The sequence below is a fragment of the Chrysochloris asiatica genome, unplaced genomic scaffold (genome assembly GCF_000296735.1).
Source record: "Chrysochloris asiatica unplaced genomic scaffold, ChrAsi1.0 scaffold00036, whole genome shotgun sequence".
Classification (NCBI taxonomy): Eukaryota; Metazoa; Chordata; class Mammalia; order Afrosoricida; family Chrysochloridae; genus Chrysochloris; species Chrysochloris asiatica.
In genome coordinates this window covers 3,253,985-3,278,654 of record NW_006408554.1, presented here as the reverse complement: position 1 = coordinate 3,278,654, position 24,670 = coordinate 3,253,985, and the positions used below count along the sequence as shown (strand labels likewise).

Genomic DNA, 24,670 nt, shown 5'->3' with positions numbered 1-24,670 from the left:
CCAGGCACCGCAATGATTTGCCTAGCTTCTGAAAACTTTAACAGGCAATAAAACCTACGATGGTTGATGGACGATTGCAAAATCAGTAATATCTATTACACTTTCATTATTTTAAGGCTAAGGACAGGAATAAAAGTGTAAGATACTTCCTAGAGAGAGTAACTATATTTGAAGTTGTACAGCTAGTGAAAATATGCAAATTGTGAACATAGTATTGTCTCTATTCCCATTTCTAATTCAGAGGAAAATATTATGTAACTCAATGCTTTCTAGAAAATTCTTAGCTCTTTCATTCAGACTTAGAATTATTCTCATACCTGCATTTCTCAGATAATGGCTTTTCCAGATTATTCTTGAGAGTTCTTATGTAACCCTAGTCATTTGATGTTCATGCTACCTGATTCTGCCACTTTTTTCTCCCTTTAGTGCCTTCTTCTACTGATCTCGACATTTTTCCTTATATGTTATATGTTTGGATAGCTAGCTCATAGTTGTCTTCTCCAGTCTAGTACTTCCCATCACCCAAGGTGATTGTAGTATCCCTATAGGTAACCCTTCTGACAATTTGACATGAATTCTCAATTCATTTTCCTGTACAAGTCACCACGGCCTTCTAAGTATCTTCAGAACCATACCTCTCCAAAACTGCAAAATTCATATACTCTGTAATTGTAACTTATTGACTACGCAAAGACTTTTGATTTTGTGTATCATGTCAAGCTATGAACAACATTGCAAAGTATGAGTATTCCAGAACACTTAATTGTTCTCATGAGGAATCTGTACCTGGACCAAGAGACAGTGGTTCAAACAGAACATGGGAACACTGAATGGTTTAAAATTAAGAAAGGTGTGTGACAGGGTTGCATTCTTTCCACCATACTTATTCAACCTGTATGCTGAGCAAATCATCCGAGAAGCTGGCTTCTATGAAGGAAAATGTGGCACCAGGATTGGAGGAAGACTCGTTAACATCCTGCCATATGCAGATGATAGAAACTTGCTTGCTGAAAGTGAAGAGGATTTAAAATCCTTACAGATGAAGAGCACAGCCTTCAGTATGGATTGCATCTCCATGTAAATCAAACAGAAATCCTCATCACTGGACTAATAAACAACATTCTTATCAATGGAGAAAAGATAGAAATTGTCAAGGACTTCATTCTTCTTGGATCAACTATCAGCACTCAAGGAAGCAGCAGTCTAGAAATCAAACGACGTATTGTATTAGGCAAAGATGTCAGCTTGAGGACTAAGGTGCACCCGACCCAAGCCATGGTATTTTCAATAACCTCCTATGCCATGCCAAAGCTGGCCAGTGAATAAGGAAGATGGTAGAAGAATTGATGCTTTTGGGTTATGGTGTTGGAGGAGAATATTGCAAGTGCCATGGGCTGCCAAAAGAACCAATAGATCCATTTTGGAAGAAGTGCACCTAGAGTGCTCCTTGGAGGCCAAGATGGCCAAACTTCGTCTCTTCTATTTCAGACATATTGTCAGGAGGGACCAGTTGCTGGAGAAGGATATCATGTTTGGTAAGGTGGAGGGTCAGAGAAAAAGCGGAAGACTTCCAAAGAGATGGATTGGCCAAGTGGCATTATTGATGGATTCAAGCGTGGCAACAGTAGTGAGGTTGGCCCAGGATCGGGCAGGGTTTGGTTCTGCTGTGCATAAGGTCACTTTGAATCAGTACTGACTTGATGCCATCTAACAACAACAACAACAACCAGCTCCTGGTATTGCGCTGTAGGATAAACAGTCGACTGAAAGGCTGGTTTGAGCTGCAAGGTTGGCGGTTCAAACTTACCAGCTACTCCTTGGAAACCCTGTACAGGGTCGCTGTGGGTCAGAACCCACTCCCCAGCAGTTAACAACAATCATTCTATACTGTTAGACTACTTACATTCTACTAGTGCTTTAAACTAGCCTGCTATGGCATGCAGTAGAAAGTAGTGATTAATAAGAGTACGGGCTCCAGAGTAAACTTTCTGAGTTTAATTTGTGGCTCTGCTGCTTTATAGGAGTGACATTTAAAGCAAATTGCCCTCTTTGTACCTCAGTTTCCTTATCTAGAAAATGGCAATAACATATACCTCATATATTGAGAGGAGCAAATTATTGGTATGTATGTTGTTGTTGAGTCCTGCTGTGGCGCTGTGGGTTAATGTGCCAGACTGCAAAGCTGTTTGAACTGCAAGTTTGGTGCTTGTAGCTCACTAACTGCTTTTTGGAAACCATGTACAGGGTCGCTATGGGTCGGAACCGACTCGTAGTAGTCATAGCAACTAGCAACCCTGTATAGAGTTTTCAAAAAGCAGCTGTTGAGTTTGAATTGCCAACCTTTTGCGATTAGCAGTCCATTTCTTATCCTACATAGCCACACCATGACTCGCATTGATATGTATAAAACAACATTTTTCACCCTTACCACTTTGGACATTTGTTGTTGTAAAGTACCATCGAGTCGATTTTTACCCATAATGACCCTGTATAGGGTTTCCAAGGAGTAGCTGGTGAGCTTGAACCACCGACCTTGCAATTCAAACAACTTTGCAGTCTGACTCATTAGCCTACAATGCCACACCAGGACTCCTTGGACCTTTGTTGTTGTTGTTGTTAAGTGCCATTTAGTCTACTCCAACCCTTAGCGACCCTGTAATATGGTTTCCGAGGAGCAGCTGGTAAGCTTGAACTGCCAACCTTGCAGTTCAAACAGCTTTGCAGTCTGGCGCATTAACCCACAGCGCCACACCAGACCTTTGGGACTACATAATTCTTTACTGTGGGAGTTTGCCTGAGCATTGTAGGATGGTTAATAGGAAGACAAAATTGTCCCCTTTGAGAACTGCTGAAATAAAATGTGTAGAGAAGTGATTGGTCTATTTTATTGTTGTTAGGTGCTGTTAATATGGTTCCGCTTATAGCTGTCCTGTGTACAAAAGCATTTCCTGCACCATCTTCATAATTATTACGTTTGAGTTCATTGTTGCTGCCACTATGTTAATCCATCTCATTGTGGGTCTTCCTTTTTTTCTCTGACCCTCCACTTTTCCAAGCATTATTTCCTTCTCTAGGGACTAATTCATCTTGACTGTGCCCAAAGAACAAGAGACAAAGTCTCGATGCACTCCCTTCTAAGGAGCATTCTGACTGCACTTCTTCATGGATAGATTTCATTATTCTTCTGACTAACCACAGAGCTTTCAGTATTCTTTGCCAACACCATAATTCACATGCATTAGGAGGCTGTTGAAAGTACCATGTCTTGGGTCATCTTTGCTTTCCCATACTTTAAAGGTATTTTGCAGCAGATTTGTTTAATGCATTATATTGTTTGCTTTCTTGTCTGTGACTTCCATGAGTATTGATTGTGGAACCAAGTAAAATTAAGTCTTTGACAACTTCTGTCTTTTCTCCATTTATCATGATGGTATTTATTGGTCCAGTTGTGAGGATTTTTGTTTTCTTTACATTGAGATGCGGTCCACACTGAAAGCTGTAGTCTTTGATATTCATCAATAAATGTTTCAAATACTCTTCGCTTTCTGCAGCCAAGATTGTGCCTTCTACCTATTGCAGTTTGCTAAAGAGTCTTCTTCCAATTATGATACCACATTCTTTTTTTTTATAATCCAATTTGGATTATTTGTCCAGCATACAGATTGAACCAGGATGATGAAAATACAACTCTGGCACACACCTTTCCTGATTTTAAATCATTTAATTTTCCCTTGTTCTGTTTGAATAACTGCCTCTTGATCTATGTACAAATTCCTCATTAGCACAATGAAGTGTTGGGGAATACTCATTTTTCGCAATTGTATCCATAGTTTGTTATGATCCACACAGTTAAATACATCTGCATAGTCAATAAAGTACAAGTAAACATCTTTCTGGTATTATCTGCTTTTACCAAGATCCATCTGATGTCAGCAATGATATCCCTGATTCAATGTCCTCTTGTGAATCCTGCTTGAATCTCTGGCAGCTCCTTATTTATGTACAACTGTTTAATTAATTATCTTCAGAAAAAATTTAATTACATGCAATATAAATGATACTGTTCCATGATTTTCCCATTCGATTGGATTACCTCTCTGGAATGGGCACAAGTATGGATGTTTTCCAACCAGTTGGCCAGGTAGCTGCCTTCCAGATTTCTTGGCCTTGTCCACTGAGTGCTGCCAATGCTACATCAGTTTGTTGAAAGATTTCAGTTTGTATTCTTTCCATTCCTGGAGACTTGCTTTCTACCAATGTCTTCATTGCATCTTGGATATTTTCCTTCAGTACCATCAGTTCTTGAACATATGCTACTGCTTGATATGACTGAGCATCAACCAGTTCTTTTTGATACAGTGACTGCGTAGTCCTTCCTTCTTTTGATGCTTCCTGTGTCATTCAATATTTTGTCCATAGAATCCTTGAGTACTGCAGCCCAAACTTGAATTTTTTTCTTTGAGAAATGCTGAGCATGCTCTTCCCTTTTGGTTTTGTAACTCCAAGCCTTGACACATTTATAGAATGCTTGACTTTTGTCTTCTTGAGCTGCACTTTGAAATTTTTTGTTCAGCTCTTTTGCTTCCTCATTTTTTTCCAGTTGGCGTTAGCTTCTCTATGTTTGAGAACTTGCTCAAGAGCATGTTTCAGAGTCTCTCCTGCCATCCAGTTTGGTCTTTTCTTCTAAGGATCTCTTTCTTTCTTCATGTATGATGATGTTTTTGATGTCATTCTACAACTCTTCTGGTTTTCAGTCATTAGTATGTAATGCATCGGATCTGTTCTGGAGGTGCCTCTAAATTCAGGTGAAATACATTCAAGCTAATATATCTGATTTTCTTCAGCTTCTGAATGAACTTGCATATGAGCAGTTGATTGTCTCTATACTTGGCCCCTGCCCTTATTTTGGCAGTTGAAACTTCTCCATTGTTCCTTCCCACAGATTTAGTCACTAGATTCCATCTGGTGAGGTCCATGTATAGTTGCTGTTTATGTTGTTGAAAAGTAGTATTTGTATTGAATAAGTTGTCTTGTAAAATTCTATTCAGCATTGTTTCTATCACCAAGATTGTATTTTCCAACTACTAATCCTTGTATTTGTTTCCAACTTGTGCATTCCAATCACCAGTAATTATCATTGCATTTTATTTGCATGATTGGTCAATTTCTGGCTGAAGATACTGATAAAATTTTTCAATTTCATCATCACTGGCTTTAGTGGTAAATATGAATAACTGGTCTTACTCTTGGTGTGGCGCCGTAGGATCAACACTGGACAGCTAACCACATGGTTGGTGGTTCAACCCCATCAACTGCTCTTTGGGAGCCCTGTACAGAGTTTCTATAGTCTGAACCAACTCAACTGCACTGAACAACAACATACTATGCTGTCCTTACCCTTCGTGGCATCCATTAACATTAAAATTCATCATTTGCACAGTTTTTGATTTAATTTGCCCCTTCTCTGTCAGTCTAGCATCTTCATAAGGTACAGACCCTGGTCGTCTTACTTATGTTTGAGTCACCAGTTCCTGATACAGGCTGACCATAAATGTTCAGTATTTATTTAAAAAAAAAAAGTTCAGTATTTTTCATTGAAGAAATTCTGTAGTAAAGTTTTACACATAATTTGTGCTTTATTTAAATCTTATTGAATATGACCACATTGAGCACAGATGATTTCTGGTATAGCATAAAATTATTGACATCTTAGAGTTGGCACTGTAGGATAAGCACTGGATTGCTAATCACCAGGTTGGTGGTTCAAACCTACCATCTGCTTCTCAGAAACCCTGTACAGGTCTTTATGATTTGGAGCCAACTTAATGACACTGAACAACCACAACAGGAACTGAAGAATTGAAGTGAATGTATATATTTGTTGTCTTCTTAATGGCTGCAAGACTCCTTAGTTGCCTAGTTATTTAACATTATTTCCTTGACACCCCCTCCCATCAGAAAAATACTTAAACTAACTATTAAATGTCTTTTCTGTATTCTTCCCTGGCATTCTATACTTGACATTTTTCAGTTTTCACCACATTATTACCTTAGCTATGCAAGCCATCACTTATCTTCATTGCTCTGAGGTATAAACTTCAAATGAACTGGGATTATGACTTGTCACTGTTGTATGTACTGTGTGCGTACATACTGGGATTATGACTTGTCACTAATGTATGTACTGTGTGCATACATACTGAGATTATGACTTGTCACTGTTGTAGGTACTGTGTGCATACATACTGGGGTTATTACTTGTCACTGTTGCATGTACTGTGTAGCACAGCATCAGAATGAAAGTCAAGCTGTTTGAAACTCACTAACTGACCTTAGCAGATACAGTGTAAGCAGTTTACTGTAATATTGAGAATTAAAAATTTTTAAATAAGCTTCCTATTTATGGTTAGACACATTTTAGTTTGGAGCTAAATCTCCATTTTCATTACTATCCAGTGTTATCTGTGAACGTGATTACAAGTATAGCATCACATTTATTTTACAAGACAAGAAAGTTATTGTCTTTTTTGTTCGTATTTTTAAACATTTATAAGTAATCAAAACTTACATCCTAATTGTGTAAAAAGTTTTACAAGATGATTGTAACCTATTACTCAAGAAACCACACAGTGGCACTGCTGGGTCATGTTTGATTTTTTTTTTTAATTTTTAATAAAATTCCCTTTTCTTTTTTAGCTATTATTCATGGATTGTCCAGTCTAACAGCTTACCAATTGAGAACTATATACATATGTCAGTTTTTGACAAGAATTGCAGCAGGAAAAGCCCTTGGTAATGTTTTTATCTTATATTTCAATCTATGTTTAAAACCATGTGTGTGTGTGTGTGTGTGTGTGTGTGCATTTCTAAAGGAAATAAAAGAATTATAGTCCTTGTCTTCTGAGAAGTGGTTCTCAGATTCTAGCCAACATCAGAATTACTTAGAGGACTTATTAAAATACAAGAGTGCTGGGTATCATTCCCAGTGTTTCTGGTTCCATAGGATGGATGTGGAGCTCTGAAATTTAATTTTCCTGTAAGTTAATTTTAATGTTGCTGTTGGAGAATCCACTTAGTGAATCACTGTCTTAAATATATCAATTTAAATTTGAGTATATTTTAACTTTGTGGTGACTTACTATCATTTTTTTTACTGATAACTGTGATACTGGAAACCTCTTATTTGAACTTAATGTCAGAGAATGTGATTTGTATCTGTATTTCTCTCCTGTCCTTGTAATTCATTTTCGATTATAAGACGTAAGCTGGCTTAATTTACTATACATGGCAAATTAATGTATAGCAAATTACTAATGTAATTAGTATAGCAAAGTACTAATGGTTGATGAAGGAGTCCTGATAGACAGTGATTAAACACTCAGCTGCTAACTGGAAGGTCAGCAGTTTGAACCCACCAGCTGCTATTTGGGGAAAAAAACCTAGCGATCTGTTTCCGTAAATATTTACAGCCTAAAAATCCCTATGGATTCATTCTAATCTGCCTTGTATCTTGTATGGTTGCTCTAAGTTGGGATAGACTTGATGGAACGTAAGATGATTACAACATTACATCAAGGCCCTTTAACCACTAGATGCAAATAACTATATTTTATATAATTTACAAAATACTTTCCCAGTCATCCTTACAAACTGGCAATACTTGAAGGGCGATGCTTCCTTATAAGCACGTATATTGTACAAAATTCCAGTTTATTAACATGACTGTCATGGCTCTCACTAATTTAGCTATGTGGCTCATCTAACCTGCTTTGTGTTGTGGTGAGGTTAGGTTTAGGGCTGGTGCCAGGATTTCATCTGGCTAGGATGAGAGCCGGAATGGATGAGGATGAGGTACAACTATAGGTTGATCTGGGCCTGCTGCTGAAGAGCAGAGTTGGGTACTGTGGGCCAATTGGAGGATTCCATTCCGTGCAGACTATAGGTTAACAATATTGTTCTTACCAGGATGGTTTTGTAGATTAACTGTGATAAACAGTTGTATACAAAGTGCTCAGAAGTGTTTCACAAGCATTTAAAACTGAGATAGTCTTGAGTAGTGCCTGGAAGGAGATTGATGGTATAAAAATGGCATGGCAGGGGTATCTGATCTCCTCTAATTTCTCAAAGGGAATCAGCATCAGTCCCAATCTGTTCCTCACCCAGGCTTCCAATGCCAGAAAATGGCAGCACTATTTATCCAATTGCTGAAATGCAAGAGTCTTCCTTGATTCTACTTTTCTGTCCTCACTCTCCACATCTAATCCAATAACCATGTTCATTCAAAATTGGGTCCTTGTACTTACAACACACATTCATTTAATAAATATAGGTATAAGGTACATACAGTGAAGGTTCATGAATATTATATTGCAGTAATTTAATAAGGAGTTAGGAGCCAACATGACTCTTTGATCAGAATAACCTGATTAAAATTCTGTTTCAGAAAAGTGGAAAAGTAACACAAATAATATTATTAAATGTTTACATGAATCTTATAAGCTAGTAGTTATTTTCATGATTTTATACATGTGAAAGCAGGCTTAAAAAGATGAAATAAGTTTCATGTTGTATTGCACATAGGTTGGATAGGTGATGAGAAAGAGGAAGGAGTAAAATAATATTTCTTAGATTTTGAGTCTTGGTTATTAGAATGTTGGTTAAGAAATAACTTCTTGGGTGAACAAATATGATGGTGGATCAGGTAGAAGTGCATTGAGGAGCTCCATCAGCAACAACACATAATACAGGACCAAGCAGGCTCAGAAAATGGTACCAGAACTCTGTACCACATATAAAGGAATATTTACAAGGTTGGAAGGCTTACAGCTAGGGGTATTTGTAGCAGAAGCAAGAAATCCATTGCATTTTAATTCAAGATGCTCAGTTGTTCCCAGAGTGACAATCTTGGGAGAGACCAAGCGGGGGAAGGATCAGAGAAGCCACGGATGCCTGACAGAACTGCGCATATAAAGGTGTGGTGGACATTCCTTTTTTTTTTTTTTTTTTTATCTATTCATTGTCTGTTGCTGTTTGCCCACCTCCATTTTGTTGATTAGAGGGGGTGCCTGAGCGAATGGACATCCCACCCCACCCTGGAGGGTTCTACTCTGCGTGCACACAGATCTTCTCAAAATATAAAGTGACTGTTTCCACTTAAAACTAAACAGCAGTACAAAACGGCCACAGCCAGCCGTGAACTGTTTATCACTAGAAAAAAGGCCTGAATGGCGATAGTGCAGCAGGACAGGCAGACTAAAAAGGAAATAGGCCAAAAATGAAATCCTGACTTACGTCACAATGACCAGCAGTGGCATCTTGAAATTTTTCAGGAAGAAGAGTGAAAGGGGAATCCCATATCTTGATCACATCTACCTAGAGGCAATCAGAAAGCATAAAAAATACAAAAATGCACATCCATCTAAGTATTAAGGCCACAGATAACTCTTGAATATGCCCACAAAACAGAAGCAGATGACCATATAAGCATGTGTCCAGAAACAAGATAAAGTGACTGAGGCAAATGAACTGGAAGTAGATCAACATTCCATACTGGAAGATGGGAAGGCTTTGGAAATGCCTGAGAAGGAATTCAGAAAAATGATTATAAAATGTTCAAAACACTATGCAATGGAGTTGAGAAAAATAAGGAAGAAGTCAGGAAAGCACTACAGGAACAATCAAATTAGATAGTACAGCATTGGAAATAATTCAAAACCAACAGAAAGACATCCAAATGATTAATAGCAGATTTTCAAAAATGGACAATACACTGAAAGAGCAAAGGAGTAGAATTGAAGAGATAGAAGCCAGAACTAGTAAACTAGAAGATAAATCTCTCAATACTACTAAGATACAAGAGCAAGCACAAAACAGGATTTAAGAAATCTGAAGAAGGCCTATGATTCATGTTGGACAACATGAAGAGGAATAACTTAAGGATTGTTGGCAACCTGGAACAGGAAGAATCACACAAGTCCACAGAGGAGATAGGTGAAGAGCTTCTGGAAGAAAATTTCCCTAACATCCTGAAAAGTGAAAATATAAGCATTCAAGAAGCACAACGAACTCCAGGAAGGGTAGACCCTAAATGACAATCATGAAGACATATAATAATCAAGCTCTCCAAAATCAAAGATAGGGACAGAATCCTGAAAGCAGCTAGAGAAGTGTAACATACAAAAGAGAAGTGTAACATACAAAGGCAAACAAATCAGATTAAGCTGGCATCTCTCAACAGAAACCATGCAGGCAAGAAGGCAGTGGGGAGACATACATAAAATGCTGAAAGAAAAATATTTCCACCCAAGAATCCTCTACCCACCAAAGCTGTCAATCAAATACAACAGTGTAATCAAAACATTCCAGGATTAACAGAAGCTAAGGGAAACAGACAACAACCAGAGAATGATGTATGTGGCAGCATCACCCTGAACTCAGTTGACAAATGAAAGAGTCAAGAACTGAATAAAATTATAAGAACAGAGGATGTGGGAGGTCTGTCTATGATCAAAACAATTACAATGTGAAAGAAGGTAAACACAGGAACAGAGATCCAGGTGGTTAGAAGGTCAGATAGATTATAGGATAAAATAGACTGTCTTAAATGGAAGGAAGAGTTAATGGAATATAATGTAACCACAACAGTGGGGTTGGGGTAGAGGGTTTAGTTCGGGTGTTGGGTAGGGCAATACAAGAAGGGGGAAGAGTTGGAAGAACAAACAAAATAGGGGAACACTGAGACAGGTTTGCATGGCCTAAGTGGGACAGAGGTAGATAGTTAGTGATGCATGCTCAACCTTGGAACAACAGGGCTCTGTGATACAGGGATCTAGGCATAGTTTGAAGAGGGGAAATAATACTAAAGTTCTTAAGTGTCTTATGAATATTGGTTTCCCTTGCCTACTATTGTAAAATAGACACTTGAGTGGGATAGAAAGGAATATTGGGAAACATGATTAGATTTTAGAAAATTTATAAGCCCGACCTTAGCCTGTAACTGATTGGAATACCTTAAAGGGGTTCTAGAACTTATCCAGTAAATTAGACCTCTTGCAAAGCCTTTGCAGAGTATAGGACCTTAGGTGGAATCCTGAATCCCATCCAGAACCTTCTGAGGTGGTACATTTCCACTAGCAAGGACAAGCAGACCAGCCTGGAATAGCTAGAGTAACAGAAGATACTTCTTCAAAGAAAGATCATCAGGAAAAAACCAAAACAAAAATGTCAGCATGACTGGCTACTACAAGAGTAAGCAAGCTGTTCTCCAGGAAGCCATCAAGGCAAGCAATCAAGTTCCTTCAGGACAAACTCCCTCTAAGACTGAAACTAAAAGGGAGCACACAAACAGGCATGTCAGCTTGCTGGCGACCACATTGATCTACTGGTGAGTAGAAGAGGTAGAAAAGCAGCAATTGAAGAAATGGGCTGAGTTTAACCACAGTCCATTGATTCCCATTGACCTGGAGATGGAGAGAGAAGAGGAAGGCCTGGTTGATCCAAAGTGTGGTGAGACCTGGGGACACTTGAGCCCATGGACAAGGACATAACCACAGAGGGCTAGATCTGAGAGTGAAGCATCCAGCTGATATAAAGTGAGGGGAGATGCACAAGAACACCCAGACCTGCAGACAGTACCCATGTGATCTTGGCTTTATAATCCGAACTCGACTAGAGGAGGATTACAACAACAAAAAAATTTTGTTTTTTGATAAAGGAAACAAGGGTAAATTGCTACAATTTGATGAACCTGACCTATACTCAAAGAGGTGGCAACTCTAAATACTAACAGAGAGGGAAGGAGTCTTCACATCAAGTATAAATGCTATCCCCTCTGTACACAGGGTAGACAGGGACGGGCAGCTTAGACATTGGTTACTTTTAAAATGTTGTTGTTGTTATGTGCCGTCGAGTCGGTTCCGACCCATAGCGACCCTGAACAGGGTTTCCGAGGCTGTAAATCTTTACGAGAGCAGAAAGCCTCATCTTTCTCCCGCGGAGCAGCTGATAGTTTCAAACTGCTTACCATGAGGTTTGCAGCCCGATTCGTAACCACTATGCTACCAGAGCTCCTAAAGGCACAAAGTGACTAGCTTACAAGGTTTCAAGAGGGAGTTTAGTTTAAGAGTATGGGGGGCAAAAGAAGAGTCCCTACTGAATAGTTTTCATCTTGTCTAGATGCTTCTGGTGAAAAGAGATGGGGATAAGATTCGTATGATTCAATAGAGAATAATTGTTAGCATAACTAATTGTGACTGTCACAATTGTAAAGGTAGACGTTTTGTAACAAAAACAGAGGAGTGGTTAATCTTACAGTCCAGAAACAGAGGACCCCAAGACCATCAGGGGAGAAAGAGCACAAGCAGATTGTGGGACCTTATCCAGAGAAGCAGTAATGCCAGAGACAGAGGCAGAGATGGGGGCATGGAGAATGTGCCCTTTGGAGGTGTAAATTATTATATATTCTTGAGTGTTTTTTTGTTTGTTTTGTTTTTTTAAAAACTAAAGTGAATAGAGAGAAATACTGTTAACTGATGGTACGTGGAAGGGTTATAATCATTGTAATGAAACAAGATGTATGATTTGTTGAATGTAAAACTGATGAGTTGCCCTGTAAATTTTCACTCAATCCACAATAAAAACCTTAACAACAAAAAAAGAAATAACTTCTTGAAAGATCCTGTCTCAGTTGTTTACAGAATATATATAAAACAAAGATTTCAAATAGTATATTCTAAAAATCAGATTTCATTATAAATGAACTCTTATGTTCTATCCAGGTGTGTTACTTATGAACTGTTTAAAAATTCTGTTACTGTGACACTTCGTGTTAAATCTTTTTAGATTTCAGTTCTTAAAATCAGTACTTGAATTAAAAAAATAAATAAAAAGCTCTGTTTTGTGGTATCATTTACCTTATTCTACTTTTTAATTTTCATGAGCAAACTGAGTTAGAAAATAAATCACTTCACAAAACTGGTATATATACTAGAACAGTGTCTGACACATGTATACATTTAGTAAATATTTAAAGAATTTTTTTTTTTAAGGGTTAGCAAAAGTAAAGCCCTACTTAATTTTCTAAGTTATTCATTTTGTTCTCTTTTTTAAGATGCACAGTTTGAAAGTGATGAGCGAATAACACCCTTGGAATCAGCCCTCACTATTTGGGAGTCACTTGAAAAGGAACATGATAAACTTTGTGAAGAAATAAAGAATCTCATAAAAATTCAGGTATGAGTATTACTTTGAGCTTATAATTATTTGGCTAGGAAAGAAATATACGTAACATCAAAAATAAAATGTAATGTAATCTTTTGCTTCAGAAATTTAGCCTAGTTGTTGGGAATGAACACTGAGGGTTATGACTTAATGTTTGCTCCCCAAGTGTGTGACACTGTGGGTTAATATGCCAGACTGCAAAGCCCTTTGAACTGCAAGATCGGGTTCAAACTCACCAGCCACTTCTTGGAAACCCTATACAGGTTCACTATGGGTCAGAATTGACTCAATGGCACTTAACAACATTAACCCAAGTGTATGTTACCCCCACTTTAGGAAATACAGATCATCAGGCAGCAAACTTCAATATATTTGTGCTCTCCTAGTTTCTATTTAAAAATCATAAATAAAAATTGTTAAGTGCCATCAAGTCAGTTCTGACTCATGCAGTTCAAACTGACCTTCTGGTCCTGTTCTTACCCTACGGTATCACACCATTTATATTAATAATAAATTAATGTTTTTTTCAGTGACGAAGAAAATGTAAAATTTTAGGTTGTGCTGGACTGCAAAGTTGGTTGGAACCTCAAGATCAGCGATTCACGCTCACGCTCACCAGTCACTCCTTGGAAAGCTTATATAGGGTGTCACTAGAAGTCGGAATCGATGTGACAGCATTTAACAACAACAAACATTTTAGGAGTAAACTTGAAAAGCACAGGAAATCAAGACAGTTAATCAAAGTTACAGATAAATAAGCAGGAAAAACATATTTTGCTGACAAGACTAAATAAATACTAGGGACATTCTTAGACTTTTCAGTCTTTTAAAGGTTTTTACAGGTTGAGGAAGAGAGACATTTTGGTGTTTTTCACCTTATCATAAATGCACTATTTGTATGTTCTATTCAGATTTGTTACTAATGAACTATTTAAAAATTCTGTTACTGTGAGTTATTGATGTTGTTGTTGTCAAGTGCCAGCGAGTAGATTCCGACCCACAGTGACCCTGTATAGGGTTTCCAAGGAGCAGCTGGTGAGCTTGAACCGCTGACGTTGCAGTTCAAACGGCTTTGCAGTCTGGTGCATTAACCCGCAGCGCCACACCAGGAGTCCATTGATGTTGTTAAGTGCTATCAAATCGGTTCTGACTCATAGCGTCCCTGTGTAGGGTTTATGAGGCGCAGCTGGTGAATTTGAACTGGTGATCTTGTGGTTCAAAGTGACCTCATGATCTAGTGCATCATCCTGCAGCACCACACCTGGATTGAGTTATTGATAGTTGGTGTGATTATCAAGTAGAATTAGGACCTGCCAGGAAACATGGCTGAAATGTGACTGCTTCTTGGAAGAATTTCACCCCATCTAGGACAGAGATTTGTCACATTATCCCAGTCTTTTGGCATTCTAGAGGAACATGGGCTATATAACCAGCCAGTTTTATGTATGTTAATCTTTATAAAGGGGAGTGTAGTGGCTCCATACAATAAGCACTGGACTGCAAACCACAAAGTCAGTCGGTGGTTTAAACTCACCAGTCACTGTTGGAGAAAGATGAGACTTTGTGCTCCCACAAACATTTAAAATCTCAGATACCCCAAACAGTCACTATGAATTGGAACTTAATGGCACTTAGCAAAAACAACTGCAAACTTTACAAACAACATTGTATCTCCTTCATTTCCCTTTTGTTAAAAATTAATATTTAGATGCATCTGAATTGTACATAGTGTACCTTCTAATTTAGTAATGGGTACCTCTAATTTGGCCTAAAGAAAGTGAGCGAATGCTGGGTATTTTTTAATAAATATGCATGAGACCACTGAGCTATTTTCAGATCTTTTTAAGCTATACTTTTATTTGTATTTATTTTTTCAGCTTTTTATTGTAAATTGAATGAAGGTTAACAGAAAAGACCATCAGATTTACATTCAACAGATTATACCTTTTCTTTCATCTCGATGATAGTCCCCTCCCTGCAACAACAGTTATCCTACTTCCTCCCTGTGGCTTCCCTGTTACATGTTATATTTCACAAATGAACAAAGCAAAAATATTTGATATACTCATACAAAACAAGAACTATATATTTATTTAAATATCATAAGGGCATATCATGCCTCCAGGCACACAGTTTTATTCAATCAGTGGGCCTAGAGCCTGCGGCTGCTCTCTATCTCCATGCCATTGCCTCTGCCACCATCTCTGCCTTATTATTTTTCTGGGTAGGATCTCATGCTCCATTCATGTTCTTCTTTTTTGATCGTCCTGGGATCGTCGGTTCCTGAAATGAAAGATTAACTACTCCCCACTTTTAGGTAAACATCTTCTACAATTATAGTTGTGACAATTGTAATTAATTCTGCTAACAGTTACTCACAATTAAAAGATAAATCCTATCAGCATCATCCCACATCCCCTTTCACCAGATATATCTGGGAGAAGAGGAAACTATTTAGTGGGGGAGTCTACCTTACCCCCCCATCCCCATTCTGAAACTAAGCACAGTTGTGAAAGCTTGTTAGCCAGCTACTTCGTGTCTTGATAGCCCCCGTTTTTGATTGGATTGCCGTTCTATAACCCAGTGCACAGAGGAAACAAGCTTGTTACTTGACATGAAGAATCATTCCATTCTGATTGAAATTTTGAGCTACTGCATCCATAAGCAAAGGTCCAGTTCATCTAATTCTAGCAATTTATATTTGTTCACAATATCCATCATCTTTATCTTCATCTGGTTGAGTTCTGGTCAGCTAGCTATCCAGGCTAGGTCAAATGGGTACTATCTGCAAGTTTGGGAGTTCACACACATCTCCTTGCACTGATACATCAAGCCATACTTTTAAAAGTATTTTATCATAATCAAAATTACTAAATTGAATTAATATATTTAAATGAGGTGCTTTAGACTTGAGACCTTGGTAGTAGAATTAAATTCTAACCTTTCATGCAGAAGTCCTGGGTTCAGTTCTTGGCCAGTACACCTCATATACAGCCCATAACTGTCAGTGGAGGCTTGCTGTTGGCAGAGGCTAAACCAATTGCAGCGTAGTTTCCAGACTCAGATGGATCAGGAATCGAACCTGTGGATAATGGGGGATCAGGTAGCAGTGCATTCCATTGGTCATCATGAGTCCAAGGCCAACTTGGTGGCAGTTAACAGCAGCAACATTTTAGACTTAGCTGAATTTGTTCAAAGCTAAATTATTAGATACAAAAAATAAACAATATGTGTTTGTTGTCCTATCTTTTAGGCTATAGCTGTTTGTATGGAAAATGGCAATTTTAAAGAAGCAGAAGAAGTCTTTGAAAGAATATTTGATGATCCAAATTCTTATACGGTAATTGTTTAAATTAGAATCATCAAAATTAAGGACTGTTTTTATGAAATGAGGAAAATTGAAATTTGGGGAAAATAGAATGCTTTGTCTTTTAAAACAACATAGTAAAACAATAAAAATATAATGGTAGTCACATGTTATATTAAAATTTCTAATACCATATTAAAAATGCAAAAAAAAACAGGTGAAATTAATTTTAATAATTTTTATTTAACAAAAAAAACTTTTTAGATTCATAAAACATAATTTTTAACAATGTGAAAATTATCAGATATCTTATATTACCTATTTTTTGTGCAAAGTCTTAAAAATCCAGTGTGCACTTCATACTTACAGTTTATCTAAAATCAGACTAGTCCCCATTTTAAGGAATCATTAGCCACATGTGATTAGTGGCTACCCAATCTGGCACCACAGGTATAGAAGAAGGTATGATAACTGGTTTATTTTTCCAAGAAATTTCTTAATGTGAGCAGTTGTAATTGCTTTTGTGTTGAACGTTGCTTGCTGTAGTTAGGTACGTTGACTCATAATAACCCTGTGCACAACAGAATGAAACACTGCCCGGTCTTTGGCCAAACTCAGAATCATTGCTAAGCCTGACCCCATCGCTGCCGCCACTGTGCCAGTCCATCTCATTGGTGGTCTTCCTCTTTTTTCCAACCCTTCACTGTACAAACATGATATCCTTCTCCAGTGACTGGTCCCTCCTGACAGTATGTCCGAAGTGTGAGAGACGAAGTCCAGCCATCTTTGCTTCTAAGGAGCATACTGGCTGTACTTCTTCCAACACAGATCTGTTAGTTCTTTTGACAGTCTATGGTACTTTCATTATTCTCCTCCAACACCATAACTCAAATTCATCAATTCTTCTATGATCTTCCTTATTCACGGTCCAACTTTCACTTGCATGTGAGGTTATTGAAATTATCATGGCTTGGGTTAGGCTCATCTTAGTTCTGAAGCTGACATCTTTGCTCTTCAACACATTAAAAAGGTCTTGTGCAGCAGATTTGCCTAATACAATATGTCATTTGATTTTTTGACTGCTGTTTCCATAAATGTTAATGGTTGAATTGAGCAAGATAAAGTCTTTGACAGCTTCAGTCTTTTCTTAATTGATATGGATGTTGTTTATTGGTCCAGTGATTAGGATATTTGTTTTCTTTATATTGAGAAGCAACCCATACTGAAGGCTGTGGTCTTTGATCTTCATCAGCAAGTATTTTAATTCATCTTGGCTATCAGCAAGCAAGATTGTATCCTCTGCATATCACAGGTTGTTAATGAATCTTCCTTCAATCCTAATGCCATGATTTTTGTCATATAAACCACCTTCTCTGATTATTTGCCAGCATACAGATTGAATAAATATGGTTATTGGTTGGTTCCAATGAATGTCAGTACTATTGTACAATCATGGCACACACCTTTCCTAATTTTAAACCATTCAGTGTCTCCTTGTTCTGTTTGAACAACTGCCTCTTGGTCTGTGTACAGGTTCCTCATGAGCACAATTAAGTATTCTGGAATACTTATACTTCACAATGTTGTCCATAGCATATCATGATCCACACAATCTAAAGCTTTTATGTAGTCAGTAAAGCACAGGTAAACATCTTTCTGGTAGTCTCTTCTTTCAGCTGAGATCCATCGGACATCAGCAGTGATATCCCTCGGTCCATGTCCTCTTCTGAACCTGCCTTGACCCTCTGGGAGTTCTCTGTCAAAGTATGGTTGCAGCCGCTTCTGTGTTACCGTTAGTAAAACCTTAGTTGCGTTGGGTCATCTCTTTGGAATGGGCAAAATACTCTTCCAGACAGTTGGCCAGGTAGTTGTCTTCCAAATTGCTTGGCATAAATGAGTGAGTACCTCCAGTGTTGTAATCACTTTGTTGAAAGATTTCAATTTCTTTACCTGTGACTTCAGTGTACCTTAGTCTTCTTCCTTCAGGATCATTGGCTCTGGATCATATGCTACCTCTTGAAATGGTTGAACATCGTCCGTTTCTTTTTGGTATAGTATCTCTATTCCTTCCATCTTCTTTTGATGCTTTTGGCATCATTCATTGTTTTGCCTATAGACTCTTTCAATATTGCAAGTTAATGCTTGAATTTTTTCTTCACTTCCCTCAGCTTGAGAAATGCTGAGCATCTTACCTTTTGATTTTGTAACTCCGGGTCTTTGCATATTTTGTTATAATGTTTGACTTTATCTTCTAAAGCTGATCTTTGAAATTTTCTGTTCATCTTTTGTACCTCCTCACTTACATTTGCTTTTGAATCTCCACACTGGAGAACAAGTTTGAGAATCTCTTCTGACATCCATTTTGGTCTTTTCTTCCTTTCTTGTCTTAATGTATGATGTTCTTGATGTCATTTCAGAACTCTTTTGGTCTTCGGTCTTTAGTGTCTAATGCATCAAATCTTTTGTTCACATGATATCTAAATTCAGGTGGAATATATTTAAGGTAATATTTTGGCTCTTGTAGACTTGTTTTAATTTTCTTTAGCTACAGCCTGAATTTGCATTTGAGCAATTGATGGTCTGTTCCACAGTCTGCCCCTGGCCTTGTTTTGGCTGATGATATGGAGCTTTTCCTCCGTCTCCATTAGTAATTATTAATAGTCCATTAGTGAATGTTTTAATTTTCTAAATATTTGGCAAAATATATAAGTATGATGCAAAAATAGTTTCTTTTAGATTAGTCAGCTCAATGCTGTTCCCTATGAAGTAAAGGTTAAAGATATCTCAAAGTCTGACTTTTCTTTATGACTCCATAGTCCCTGATATCAACCACTACTCCTCCCTCAGTATTCTCTCCTACATCTTGTCCCAGGGTTTTAAACCTCACAGCAGTGTCTCATAGAATTTACAGGCTGTCAAGGAATGGGCTTACAGGGTTGTGTGTAGAGGCAGCAAATTCCAGATCAGTAGTTCAGATGTCAGTCTTGGAGGATTCTCCTCACTCACCCAGAATTGGGCTGTGGACTCACAGCTCTGTGGAAGCGGACAGATCTGATCTGGCTGATGGCTCAAGTCCCCAGAACTGGAGGTTATCTGGGGGTGAGCTTCGTTAGTCAGGCAAGGGAATGCACAGCCCACTCACATCACCAAGATACCTCATTTTATACCAAGCAGGACGGCAAAATTGACCAAAGCCCTCATTAAATTTTGAAGTCTTTATAATCACAAGTAACCCTGTTAATAACTCACAGTAAGACCATATAATCCTATCAGCACCTCTCCCTACCTCTCTTACCCAGACCCATCAGGAAAAAAGTCATACAGTAGGAGTTAAAACGACATGACTAGAAGAGTCAATAAATAATTCACTGCACTGTACAGGGATTCCAGCAATTCCTCTTTTAGATATGTACCCTAAAAAACTCTTTTCACTATACATATTGTAATGCCACATCATTTTTTTTTTTTTTAATTGAGATGCAGGCTCCATTGAGATTATTAGGACTAGGATGGAGCCTGAGAAAGTAGAGTTTTTAAAAGGTACTGTAGGATAGGCACTGGAATGCAAGGTCAGTACCACAAGGTCGAGGTTCAAACTCATCATCTGCTCCTTGAAAATTCTGTACAGGGTCACTATGAGTTGGAACCAACTTGAAGGCACTTAACAGCAACAACAACATAATTTTTATTTACAGCATTGAAAGAAGTGCTGTCCACAAAAAATGTATCATACGAAATAAAGTATGTAGAAAATGTGTAAAATAACATTGCAGTAAAAAAAAAATAAATTGAAATGCCCTCAATATGTTAGAAGATTGGATGAATATAGTTTTGTTCAATGGAATATTAGATAGCAGTGAAAGTCACAACTTCTCTACCTGTGAACCAGTATGGATAAATCTCATAAACATAGAATTGAGCAAAAGATAAAAGTTTCAGAGGAATATATACAATATGACACCAGTTTCTTTAAATTTTAAAAATGTTAACCAGTACTATGTATTTATGGATATGTATTTAAGAGGACTTTAATAGCTTGTGGGAAAATGGAATTAAAAGAATTTTTTTCATGTGTGTAGAACTAGCATTAATGGACTGCCTTTTCGTGAAGAATTACAAATTCAGGATCCTGGTTACCTTGGGAGGGAGAGGAGAGGTGCAATCCGACTGATAGTTAATGAATTTTAATTGTGTTGATAATGTTGTAATTCTTAAGAAGGTTAATGGACACTCATGTCAAATATCCTTTTCATCATTTGTATGTGTTAGAAATATAAAGTACAGTATTTTTTTTCTTTTTAATTGGGACCAAGAAAAAGATCAGTAAAAAATGCACCAGAGTTAACAATTTAAAACAAAGAAGAATATTTTAAAGTTCTTAATTGTGTCTCTGTGTCTCTTAGAGCTTATATTTTTAGTCAGATGATTTTGTTTTAATAGATAATGTATTTCTCATGCATTTAATTTTGTTTGCTTTTGTGCTGATGTCTTTTTTTTTTCTGATTTCTTTAGCCTTTAAAAAGAAAATTGCTGGCGATAATCTCTCAGAAAGATGCCTTCCATTCTATTTTTCAACACTTCAGCTACAACCAGATGATGGAAAAAATAAAGAGTTATGTGAATTATGTGCTAAAGGAAAAATCATCAACTTTTTTAATGAAGGTATAGTTATAATTTCAGCAAAACTAACAGTGGTCTAGGAAAATTGCTATAATAGAATATTTAAAATAGAAATATTTTCAAACTAATCAGAATGATTATATAAAAAGGATGTGGCAAAATGTTACAATCTGCATCTATGACAGTGTGGATGCTGTGTGCAGCTATTTTTACAACTTTTCAAAAGTTGGAATTAAAGATGTGTGGTTTACTTAGAATGAATTAAGAATAAAAATAGTTTTAAATTCAGGAAATTTTAGGAGAATAGACTTGGATTTAAGCATCTTTTTCATTGTAAATTAATGACATTTCTCTTGGCTTCAAAAAGTTTTAAGTTTATATGTAATTATAATGGAATGTCTTGACTGATATGACGTTTTATTTCAAACTGTCTGGAATTTTTGATTATTTAAAGTAGGGTTTTATTTGACTGCTACTTAGAGAGCATTGTGCCATTAAGTACATTCACTTAGAAAGAGACCCTCCATAATGCATATAAACCAAAGAGGTAGCTAAAGTAGCTGTTGGTGCTGTCATAGTTCATACTGTTATTAGTTAAAGTAACAACAGAGTATACCCTATACTGGCTTATAAACAGATACTTTGGTTAGGAATATCTTGAAAAATTAGAAAATGCAATTTGTGGTGTTTATTTAAAATGGCTTAATACATTTCTGCTTACTCCTACCTCCTCCTTTTTCAGGCAGCAGCAAAAGTTGTGGAAAGTAAAAGAACAAGAACACTAACTACTGAAGAGAAATCTGATAGTAATGATATTGAAATGGAAACTCAAGTTAATTTAGATACACGAAAAAGGTTGGTAAATTTATTAATGTACTTGGTATATGTGAAAGTGATCCTAATGATGCATTATTTCATTAATGAGTATATTATCTAATGACTGCCATATGGATATTTAGAGTGCTCCAGTTACTTTATGACTTATGCAGATTCTGTTAGGTGTACTAAACAAATATCAAAAGTATGAAAAAATTGCCATTTAAATTGTGTAGCTAATTTCCATTTTAGAGGGTGTGTGCTCTTAGATCCCATGTACTCTCAGTATGTGACTGTCTCACTGTACTTTGCATTATTTTAGTATTTAAAGATATTTTCATATATCTTCTGTAAAAGCAAGCTAACCATTTATGGTATCAACCGAGGAAACAGTGATTTTTCTCCAATGCTAGTAGAAAACAACCTGGATCAGTTGTGCATATGTTTTGTAGTTGTTAAGTGCTGTCAAGTCAGTTCTGACTTATAGTGACCCTGTATAGGGTTTTTGAGGAGCAGCAGCTGCTGAGCTTGAACTGTGAACCTTGTGGTTCAAACCAGTGTTGCAGTCCAGCGCAATAACTTGCAGCACCACAGCATATGAGAGATAATAATTCAGTCTAAAATTATTTCTTTGGGGATTTCCAGGAGTGATTTTTACCTTTGCCCTGGCTTTAACAAATAATGTACCTGTAGGGCAGTACAACATTACCATTAAAGGACATCTTTTCTGTTGAATTCATGGTTCATTCCCTCATTTTACTGCCCTTATCCATAGACCTGGTATGGCACTGTAGAAAAAGCAGTGGACTGCTAAACACAAGGTTGGCGGTTCAAACCCATCAGCTGCTCCTCGGAAACCCTATACAGCATCACTAGGGGTCAGAACCTACTCAACAGCATTTAACGCCACTACCTAAAGACCAGAAAGTCAAGTCCCTGTGGTCTCTGAATGGATCTGTTGATACGGATGTAATGTTATTGTTTTCTCCTGGGACCATGACTTGATAATTTCAGGGACCTCATCTTAGCTATTACATACTTGGGAGTTGAGGATTGGAGTCCAAGTTAGATGTGTATGTGTGCTACAGTGGTCACACCTCAAGGATGAAACTCAGTTATCTTAGAGTGGTCCCTCGTTTTGTTTCTATCAGAACAAGACTTTGCTGGTTCATCTCCCAGGACTGTAGTGAAGTCTTACTTCTCATAGGCTTATATTCTGAAACCATTATGAGTAGTGTTGTTGTTAAATGCCATCCAGTCAGTTCCAACTCAGAGAGACCCTTTCTTGGGTTTCCGAGGAACAGCTGGTGGGTTTCAATTGCCAATCACAGTTTAATAAATACTAAGACCTACAACATGCCTAGTCTTGCTAACCAGTATTGCTGCTGTAAATGAAATTTGGTCAAATGAAAACTTACTAAGGTGCGCCCAGCAGGAGAAAGATAAGGCTTTCTGCTCCCGTAAAGATTTACAACCTCGGAAACCCTGTACAGGGTCGCTATGAGTCAGAACCGACTCCATGGCACATAACAACAAGGTGCACCTAACCCAAGCCATGTGGTATTTTCAATAATACCATGCATGCAAAAGCTGAACAGTTAATAAGGAAGACCGTAGAAGAATTGATGCTTTTGAGTTGTGGTGTTGGAGAATATTGAAAGTGCCAGGAAATCATGTTTGGTAGGGTGGAGGGTCAGAGAAAAAGAGGAAGACCCCCCAGCAAGATGGATTAGCAGGGGAGCAGCATCAATGGGCTCAAGCGTGGTAACAGTTGTGAGGTTAGCCCAGGATTGGGCAGTGTGTCATTCTGTTGTGCATAGGGGTCACTATGAGTTGTTACCAACTTGAGTACAACGACAACCTTAATCACTAAGCATTAACCCCTTTCTGCTCACATACATGCTACTCTCTAGCGACACAGAACATTCCTGTTGTGTTAGAAGCTCTTTCACGCCTATGTACCCTCACTTGGTTCTTTCTGTTTCACATTCCCTTCCATTTGTTCTCTCCAAGACCAGCTCTTGCCAAGGAAGATCTAACCCAAAGATCATCTCTGTAAGTCTTGCCTACCTCTCCAATCACATCTGTGCTCTTACAGCACAAGTCATACTGCTAGACAAGGGCCGGTATAGTAACTTCACTATTTGTGTGTCTATCTCTCCTTAGAGTGAGAATTCTTTGTAGAATTGTTGTGTGAGTCATTTCCAAGTCATAGTTACCCTATATGAGAATAGAATTGCCAGTGGAGCTTTCTAGGTTGTAATCTTTATGGGAGCAGATTGATGTGGCTTCTGTGGAGCCACCCACTGATAGGCTTAAACTGCTTGCCCTTGTGCCCACCAGGGCTCTCTAAAACCAAAATTGAAAAAGATTAACCATCAGGCATCAGTCAAATATCAAAACTCTCCAGGGAGTACTTAGGGCATTTCAGATTCACCAGTATCAGTACAGGAATAAGCAGGATTCAGTATTTTTGTCTGGTAAAGTTTATAAACTAATAGTAGTTGATTCTAACTCATGGTGGCCTCGTGTGCAGAGTAGAATTGCTTCATAGGATGTTTCAAGTTTGTGACCTTTTTAGAAATAAATCACCAGTCTGTCTTCTGAGATATGCCTAGGTCAGTTAAGACTGTCAACTGACAGTCCAGTGCTTAACTATACCACCCTGGGACTCAAAACAAATAGTAGCTGGTACTGTGTAATCCAGTA

The 24,670-nt window shown here is 37.7% G+C and overlaps 1 protein-coding gene across 2 annotated transcripts in view; it reads left to right on the top strand.

Annotated features, from left to right (window-relative positions):
* Window positions 1–24,670, top strand: part of TERF1 (telomeric repeat binding factor (NIMA-interacting) 1) — a 65,493-nt gene that overhangs the window by 24,341 nt on the left and 16,482 nt on the right. For both annotated transcript variants that reach the window (XM_006860017.1, XM_006860016.1), the window contains exons 2-6: window positions 6,697–6,792; window positions 13,109–13,230; window positions 16,472–16,558; window positions 21,038–21,187; window positions 21,888–22,000. In XM_006860017.1, coding sequence (XP_006860079.1) covers window positions 6,697–6,792; window positions 13,109–13,230; window positions 16,472–16,558; window positions 21,038–21,187; window positions 21,888–22,000 — 568 coding nt within the window. The remainder of the gene's footprint in view (window positions 1–6,696; window positions 6,793–13,108; window positions 13,231–16,471; window positions 16,559–21,037; window positions 21,188–21,887; window positions 22,001–24,670) is intronic.